General features: G+C 41.5%; 1 protein-coding gene across 2 annotated transcripts; it reads right to left on the bottom strand.

The window, feature by feature from the left end:
* Positions 1 to 1,006: 1,006 nt before the first annotated feature.
* si:ch211-198c19.1 (uncharacterized protein LOC100151013 homolog) lies at positions 1,007 to 5,375 on the bottom strand. Of its 2 annotated transcripts, none has more exons than XM_046045577.1 (3): positions 5,280 to 5,375; positions 1,926 to 2,057; positions 1,007 to 1,868 (listed from the first exon to the last, which is right to left on the bottom strand). In XM_046045577.1, the coding sequence occupies exon 3, from the start codon at positions 1,810 to 1,812 to the stop codon at positions 1,291 to 1,293; it is 522 nt and encodes a 173-aa protein (XP_045901533.1). In that variant the 5' UTR covers positions 1,813 to 1,868; positions 1,926 to 2,057; positions 5,280 to 5,375; the 3' UTR covers positions 1,007 to 1,290. The 2 variants fall into 2 exon arrangements, with proteins under 2 accessions (XP_045901533.1, XP_045901532.1); XM_046045576.1 differs by having other exon boundaries at positions 1,007 to 1,841; positions 5,280 to 5,372.
* Positions 5,376 to 9,586: the final 4,211 nt, after the last annotated feature.

The raw sequence follows: 9,586 nt of genomic DNA, 5'->3' as shown, positions 1-9,586 counted from the left end.
CAGGGAGCGCAGTTAAAGACAGTGGCAGCGCTGTGAAAAAAGTCTGATCCCGCAGTTTGTCGGACTTAGCAACAGTAACTAAGGGGGCGTGGCTTAGCAAAGCATCAATTACAAATTACACAGTTTATTTCATTTGTAATATACATTTATTTGCTTTAGCCAAACACTGTTTAAATGGAGCGCACACATTTTCACAATGTAAGGTTAAAGTAAATATTTTTTGTTATATTAATCATTATTGTTTTTTGTGTTACCATGTTGGAGGGAGGTCTGTCCTGGTGGAAGACAGGCCTGGAGCACTGTTATATCCTGCGGCCTGCCAATCAAGCCGTGCCATGTGCTGCCTTGTTGGAGGGGGATTTTGAGTTGAGTTTGTTTTACTTTGTAGTAGTTGAAGTTGGCGCCCATTTTGTTTTCCCCTTGTGTGTAAATTGGTTTGGCCAAGCCTTTGTGAGTCATTCAGTTAGGTCAGTTTGTTCAGTTCATATCCTGTTTTGTTGTTTGCTGTTTTGAGTATAGTTACATTTTGTTGACCTCATTTATAGGCGTAGATGTAAAATTATTGGTCTCTATTGTTTATTGTTCTATTGTCTATTGTATTCTACAAAAAAAAACTTTTTCAACAAAAACTCTTGTTCTCATTTCTTGACTATTTGGTCCCTGACAAATATACTGTTATAATATACTCTCCTAAAGCTTCTGGACTCCTGCAAATGGAGTAAAACTATCTTTCTCCACATGAACAGGCTCTCTCCCACTGAGTTTGGGGGCTGTTGGATGGGTAGTGATGGAGTGTAACCTCCAACAACCAGCTTCCTCCCAAAGGGCTTGGGGGCAGCCAAGGAAGGGAGACCCTGCCTCAGTGAGCATAAATGAAAATATTAGCAAAGACTGAAGGGGAGGAGGGTAAAAGTCTGGAGAGGCAACTTTTTCATAGAATTACACACACACACACACACCCACACACTCCATCACTCGATTATTGAAGAAAAATATTCTTAAGCAGCACATTTGAACTTCTTTTATTTGGCCAAAGAAACTTCCTCAAAGCATTCTGTACTGTATATTTTACAAGCAGGCAGGCTGTGCAGCTTTACACACACACTTTCCTGACTCAAATTCAATCCTTAACAGCTCGTCAAAAGCTAGTCTAGCACTACCCCCCCAAAGATAAGCAGAAGCCAAATACATCCATCAAGATTGTTTAAAACATGCTTGGAATTCCATCAGGATTCATAAAGAGTCACACAGCTTTTAAAGATGTCAGAGATATTTTGCATCATAACTACATTACATTTCTATGCTAATGAAGGCAAATGGCTGTCGAAGAGAGGCAAGAAGATTGGGGCCAATTTTGTATGTCTCTTTTGCCTTATAATGTGCAGATGCGTAGATCTCCTCAATGTGTTTATTGTTGTTGTTGTATATCACCAAAACTCTGTCCATGTTACTTTCAGGGTCGCTGCGGTTGTAGTACTTCCTTACTTCATATGGCAGGTCCTCGGCATGAGGAGCGTGGAGGTTTCCGATGGTGTAGTACCTGTATTGCTTTTTGTCCTTTATCACTGGAAGCAGATGCTTGGGCCCTCGGTTCAGAAACACATGAAATCCGTACTCTCCGCGAGTGGGATCACACAGAGCCACCATGTTGTTGTCCAGGCAGTTCTGTACGTACCACACCAGCAACTTCAAGCCGTGGCGAGGCGGCGGTTGACCAAACCCACTGTCCTGCAGCTCTTGGTCTGAGTCTAGGGTTTTCAGAATCGAGGTCAAAACAATCGACACCAAAGTGAAATGAATCAGGAGCTGCATCTCTTTGCCGTGTGCCAGGTCCAGGTTATCTATGGGAAAAGATGATGAACATACCACTTTACATGAGTGTAACTACACTGAATACATAACAGCTGTATCCTTTCGCATCTTACCTCTTAGTTGGTAATAACAGTAACAAATACTGTCTATAACAGTGCCTCCAAATGTGCTGCAACTACAGCTTAAGTATACTTTCTGTTGCGGGTGAAAGCGCTGCTGGGCCCTGCAGTTGGTGTCTGTCTCGTCTGTTGGATGAAAGCAGCGTACTTGTTATTTTGACCAGAAGTAAAGCTATTTTCACTCTCTATTTGCGAAGAAAGAGGAAGTGCTGCGGCTGCTTCACATGTGTGCCTGTGTGTACAGAAGGCATGGTTTAAATTTAGACAAAAAGTTAAGCGTCAGCTTGAAAACATTGACATAATGTTGACAGTTGCAGAGGAGAGGTATTGAACTGCAAATTGCATGTGGAAAGACTGATTATCATAGGGAATTCTGTCATTTGTTTTCAGCTGTGGCACTGTGCTTGCATTGTGATAGGAGTGCAAGAGCAAATCCTCACAGCACGAATGGTTCATTTTTGAATTTCTGCTTTCACTCCCGTTTGTGAAAACACCTGCTGTCAAGTGAAGCAGAACAGCTCTGCAGTATCACAGAGGATTAGTAACAGCATAACAGAGGAACTGCACCTAGTTATTCCACTCCCAACAGTAATGGGCAATTCTTCTCAGCAGTTCTTCTCAGTGTACTAAATCATTAGAATCAGTTCATTCAAAAGATCTGTTTAAGAGATTTGTTCACCGAATTGTTCGGTGCTTGACCAGAGTCTCACTTACTGAACTGAAACACGCTACCACGTTCAGCTCAGCACGCAAACTGGTGAACGGAGACAGTCGTTCGTGGAGGATAAGCCAGGATTAAGTTGGATAAAGCTGCTATAACAAAGTCCTTCCTTATAAAAACACATAATTATTACACTTCCTACTTTGAGACTTCAGACATGAGAGGAGGGATAGGGGCGACTCAGTGAAGGGATCTGAGAGAGTCTCAGGCTCAGTCGCCCATTTTTCCTAATGCACACACACTGTAAACTACAAAAGGTGATGAGACTTTAAGACAATTCAAATGTAGACTAGCTCATCTTTTATTTAAAACTGATTTGTCATCTAATGAGTGCAGATACAGTTTATTTTGTATTTTGTTTAGGTACTCCATCTCTCATATCGTGTCACAACTTTGTCTCAGGCAAGCAACACAACAATGCAACCACTCCATAAACTCTATTAACTAAAGGTACTGGATAAAAAAACTCATTTTATAAATCCTTATAGCTGTCCTCTTTTCAAAACAGCAACATTGTGTGTGTGTGTGTGTGCAATAAAATTAAATGCAAATAATGTCATATATCTGGATTGCAGTCTAAGACCAACGTGGTTGAATCATTGCGGTTTAACGTTAGCAACCTGAATCAGCTGTGCATTTGCTAAAGCCCCGGATCTCAGAAGGATTTTTAAAAAACAAACAACAAAAGGCAGAAAATTGAACTTTACTCACTGAACTAACGTTACGGAGCCAGCGAGAGAGAGATTATTGTTATTATTTATTCTCCTGCAAATTAGCGGAGTCTGTAATCTGCATTTTCCTTCACTAACCGAAATCAGCTCATCCAGGCTGTGTGCGCGCAGTTACACAGTAAAGTGCTGGTCGGCTGCTTGTCACAGTCACAGAGCCGGGCAGATGCAAATATTTAGAAAATCTGGCAAATATCTTTTCAGTTTAAGGCTTTATTGTTCTACTACAACTGAAATCCAGTGAGTGCACACCATCACTTTCATAAGTCGGCAAGTGAAACACTTTATTATCATTAAATGCGTCTTTAGTCTCTGCAGAGCAAATGAAGACTAGGCTACACACTGTAACATCTATGTCAGACGATCAATTGACTGAGATATATTAAGTATCCTGTTGTTGAACAGAGCATGCTTTGGACATTAGCCTGTTTCTTTTCTTTACACATCGGTATCTATTTGTTTTATAGCGATGTCCGACGGTGAGAATGTCGCCGGTGAAATTGGTTTTGGAGAACCCACTTCGATTCTGAACGTGAAGAACTTTGAACATGAGCAGAAAACCTGCTGAAACACAGGAGCTTTTAAAGTCCAGGAGTTTATAACTGAATTAAAATCATTTAATTTATTATTGATGAGGTAAAAAAAAAGTGCCACATGCACATTTAAAGAGGTTACCTCAATCAGTCACGCCTGCGTGAGTGTTGATTCAGAAGTGAGAATATTATTATATATTAAACCTTTATTAAACCCCAAAACTCTTTTTCCAAGAGTGTCCTGGCCAAGGCAGGCAGTAGTACAATTGCACATTTAAGATGGGAATAAAAAATCAGTTACAATTTCATAAAATATCAAAATGTTCTAAAATATTCACCACAATTCAGCAACAAGGATGATCAAATCAGTCATAACATCTGAAGGCAGAATTGCCAGCCTTCAAGTCATTTAAAAGCAACAGTGAAACAAAGATACAGCCCCCTGCGGGCTACCTGAATTTTGTGCGTCCCTTTACATTAATAATTTCCACAATAAATTGATGCAGAAAAAGCAGAAATTGGTGAAGAAAAACATCAGAATGCAGGAAATTAAGTGTTTAACACCCCCTGACCCCCCGGTTCATACTGTCGCAGTTTTGTTGTTATATTATTTGATTTACACACATGACATTACAATTACAATTTAGCAGACATGACACAGTTAACAGTGTCGTTGTGAGTTTTGTTTGGCCGCAAAAGTAGAGGATGTTTACTGTCGCTTTACTGCTTGGTGGAGGGTCAATTATTATGTGTGAAGATATGAAGTTTTATGGGCTGGGCTTAGCCCCCAATGTTTCAAGATCCTAAAAACGCCCCTGCATTTCAGTAACTTCATTGCTTGCCACCTTTCTGTAGTGAATTGGCTACTAAACAGCTGGTTGTGATTAACAACTTATGATTGTTTGTCATTGAAGACCTATCAGAAGAAGATGTGGGTGGCTGAGAGTCACTGGTGGCAGTGTTGGAGTGCTCCTTGGGGAAGTGGAGGAGTCTTGTGTCAATTGTTTTCAGGAGCAACATGGATGCGGCACTGCCTTCCTCTCCCTGCAATACATTTATAGCAGTTTGTCAGCTATGTGAAGTCCTGCCAGATACTATTGCAAGTAATTTAGGACAGCAACATAGATGTTAATTTTATTTTCAAATAATTTAATATAATAATAAGATGTGTAATTTAATAAATAATAAGATGTCTAATCATGTAGTAGTAATGGAATAGTCCATATAATCTGAAACATCTAAACAAAAAAATGATCTAGAGTCACAACCTCGACCCGAAGTTTTGTTACGACATCGATATTCCAAAATTAAGCAAGACTACATTCACTTCAAAATGCTATCCATCATCCAAAGAAACCTGACTAACCTGGATAATTGGAAGTCACAGCCCATGTCCCATCCCGAACAGCCTCCAGACTTTGGCCCAAATTAACACACCCCACCCATTATTGTATTTGAACACATATTTGGGATTCAAATACAAACTTCTTGGTTAGTGGGCTGGTCAGGTTGGAGCCAATAACAAAATAAATTGCTCTTAGAAAAGTGAGCCAACCTAGCAAAAAAAAGATTCTGGTTTATTGGCATTTATCTTCACAGTTTGTGTCATCATTTCAGTAGTTTCATGCCCCGTCTGACTTCGTTAGCAATGTCCCCAGCAGTGTTCCCAGATCTCAGCAGTGTCACCAGAAGACTTGTCGAGCCTTATATATATATAACATATATATATGTGTTCTGTTTCTCAGCAATGCCATAGACTGAGTTGCCCCTCTTATTGTTGCCATGACCAGGCTCGAAGGCCATGACAAAGTGGGAAAGGGCACAGCGATTCAATTAACAAGGTTTATTGTAACATAAGATGGTCAAAATAACGCTTATATTATGGGATGGGTTAGTCGGCAACATCAGTAGTGTAAGTGTGGATGATCTGCTGGCAGGGAGGATGAGAGAGAGACATGATCTTGGAGGTGGAGCTTTTATCTCCTGTGGAGCACTGGGACCAGGTGTTCCCGATCGGGGAGGGAACACTGCAATCAGCTCCTCAAACAGAAAACCACATCACCATTGCAGTACTGACAAACATACACAATCGAGCCACACATGGGCGTCACATTGTCTGGATGGGTGGTAATATTTTAGATTAGTGTCTAAATGTCTGTGAGGACCCAATTTGGCCCAGTCTTTTTGGATGCCAAAGCAAGGACCATGGATTTATTTTAAGCTGCCTGACCTGTGCCTTTGCCTGAGGATCTAAAATCCTGACTTCTTTCTAAAACACATTGCATGATATACATAGTCACAGATTTCACGTCTATCACTGGTAAATCTCACATTAAATAGTTTGGCAGAAGGTTATTAGCTATAGCTATAGTTATTACACATTCTGTAATCTAACTGCCCTGCACCTCACCAGGTCATATGATTTCATGTGAATACTGATAATCCTCGAGTCTGTTACTGTCAGGATCTGCTCTGTATGTCTGGTTGTTTGTCTCTGTGCTTGCTAGTTCTGGTTATTTTGGTACAGTCTGTGTTGGGTGTTATTCTCGTTAGTCTGTTTTCGATTTTGGTCAGTGGGTGTTCTGTCTGTTAGTTCCGTGTCTCTGCGTGTTGTCCCGTTTCCTGTTTTAGTTTGGTAATCGTGTGTCTCTGGTGTGGGTCCACTTCTTGTCTTGATTACACTAATGTATTTAGGATGTCTACTTCATCCTTCTTCCGTCTCTTACAGAACCCGCTCTTCTAGTCCAGTACCCTTTTTCCACAGGGGCCTTCGTCTCCTGCCAGACCGTTATTGTAAATAAGAATCTATTCTTAATTAACTTGCCTGGTAAAATAAAGGTATAATAATAAAAAATAAAAAAATAATAATAATGTGTTCCACCTGTTTTATTTCCCTTCCTGCTTGTATGCATCTGTACATGTCCGAGTCTCCTGTACTGTTGTCATGTCGTCACCATATGTCGTGTTGGATTATTGTTTTCGTGTGGTTATGCTTCTCATGTTGCGGACTATGCCCGTGTTGGGACTTCTGCCTGCCACCGATGCATGAAAGCCTAACTGTCTGCGTTCAAATGATTGTTGCAAACGAACAGAGTTAGGATTCTTGCGTTTGGGCCCTGAAGCTCTGTTTTCCTGCCTCAGCAGACTAAGGTGACCTCTGTCTTTTTGTGCATGTACAGCAGGCTTTGTCCTTATGTTTATCTTTTGAATAAAATGTCAAGCCGTTTCATACTATAATCACATTTTCACAGAAATTTAATGAATGTGGAATAGAGAGGAGGATGATGGGAATATTGAAGACGCTGCAGCAGCTCTATAATATGTCCAGCTCACATCTATCATTTTGCCAACCAACTTTAGATGAAGCAGTCTTTGTATTTGAACGCATATTTGATCCACTTCTGTGTGACAAAAGCCTCAAAATGTTGCGTTCCTATGGAAACCAGGCTCACGTAGGTCCCATGGAAAATGACAGCTACAGTATCTTGGAAAATAATGAACTTACTGTTTGTCAGACCAGAAATGAGACAAAAATTAGCTATATGTCTATGAAGATTCTCAGTCATCCAGGTCATAGTTATCCAATGAAGGTTAAAATCAAGGGCAACTGGACTTGGTTGAAGATACTGGAAGACGTTTCGTCCCTCATCCAAAGGACTTCTTCAGTTCTGACTGACTGGCAGGGAAACTAGCTATTTAACCTCAGTGGGGTCGTGCTGAGATAGCAAGAGCAAAGAAAGACAGACCTGGAAATTCCAAAACCTACAGTCCAGAGCGAGCTGCACTAACAGAACAGGAGAATTGTCTTGGAGGAGAAAGGACAACAACCCCACAACACTTGAAACAGACAACAGATGGGTGAAAAACTTGTCAGATAGGGAACTCACCCAACCAGAGAAAGACGTTCTGGCCAAAGGATTAAACTTCGCCATTACACCACAGCAACTACCAATAGTAGACCTCATCACAGCCACAGAATCGGCCATTAGGAAAAACAAATTAACAGAAACAGAAGCGGAACAGCTCAGACTAAAGGTATCTGCAGCCCTCTCTAATGCGAAGGCCCCCCCTTCCAACTTCACCATCCAAGAAAGGAAGGCTGTGACATCTCTGAGCAAGGATCAAAACATCACTATCCTACCTGCTGACAAAGGAAGATGCACGGTAGTACTTAACACAGCTGACTACCAGAACAAAGTCAACACACTATTAATGGACACAAACACATATGAGACACTGAGACGAGACCCAACCAGCGGATACAAGAAAAAGGCCATAGAATGTCTACAACAGTTACAGAAGGACAACACCATCACCCGTGAACAATATTACCGTTTGTATCCTGGAGAAGCCATTCCATGCATTTATGGACTACCCAAGATACACAAAGAAGGAGCCCCACTCAGGCCGATCATCAGCAGCATTAACTCGGTCACCTACAACATTGCCAAACACATTTCTACCATCTTAACTCTATTGACTTTGTAAACAAAGTTCGAGGACTAAAACTACAGGGGAGGAGGAAAAGAAAGTCAAACGCAACAACATTGTGATTCCATACGTGTCTGGAGTATCAGAGAAACTCAGGAGGATTTTCAACAAACATAACATCCCTGTGTTTTTTAAACCCAAGAACACACTAAGACAGATGCTGGTCCACCCCAAAGACCGCACACCCAAACACAAGAAAAGCAATCTAGTGTATGCGGTCCAATGCAGTGAGGAATGCACAGACCTGTATATTGGGGAGACTAAACAACCACTACACAAACGCATGGCTCAACACAGAAGGGCCAACTCCTCAGGTCAAGACTCTGCAGTCTACTTACATCTGAAGGACAGAGGACACTCGTTTGAGGACCAGCAGGTGCACATTTTAGACAGAGAAGATGGATGGTTTGAAAGAGGTGTCAAGGAAGCATCTACACCGGGGTCGAGAAGCCGTCATTGAACAGAGGAGGGGGTCTACGCCACCACTTATTCCCCACTTACAATGCTGTCCTTTCATCACTTCCCAGGAAACTCAACAAACGTAACCTATTGGCCTCAGGTGAAGATACCAACGATGGTCGTTCAGTCTTGACCACAGGTAGTCTTAACGACTGTAACGACTGTCGTCACAGCAACAAGGAACACTAACGAACCAGCGGTATCGATGACCCGGGCCAACGACCCCACTGAGGTTAAATAGCTGAGTTTCCCTGCCAGTCAGTCAGAACTGAAGAAGTCCTTTGGATGAGGGACGAAACGTCTTCCAGTATCTTCAACCAAGTCCAGTTCCCCTTGATTTTAACCTTCGTTGGATAAAAATTAGCTAGTTACCAAAACTCAAGTGTCCATGTCACATCTGAGGCAAAAGCTTATCCACACGGCTCCCCAGAGTACTTGACTTGGTTTACTCAACAGTAAACAGTACTCAACAAACAGTCCTATAGTGTCTGATGTGGTTTGCATGACTCTTCCCAGAAGCCATGCGCTCCAGGGGCCGTTTTCATCCAGGATCATCACTGTATGTCCTGACACTAGATTTTACTTAACTTTATTCCATTTTCAGCGTTCCTTTTAAGATGGCCGAGTACTCACACACCCTCCTCTTCCAAAAGAGGTGTGAAAGGTACTGAGTCTTCTTACATCTACAGTAAGACTAAATGTAAATGCTCCATACTTGTATAG

This window comes from Micropterus dolomieu, linkage group LG03 (genome assembly GCF_021292245.1).
Source record: "Micropterus dolomieu isolate WLL.071019.BEF.003 ecotype Adirondacks linkage group LG03, ASM2129224v1, whole genome shotgun sequence".
In the NCBI taxonomy this organism is placed as follows: Eukaryota; Metazoa; Chordata; class Actinopteri; order Centrarchiformes; family Centrarchidae; genus Micropterus; species Micropterus dolomieu.
This window is presented reverse-complemented; position numbering and strand designations above follow the sequence as displayed.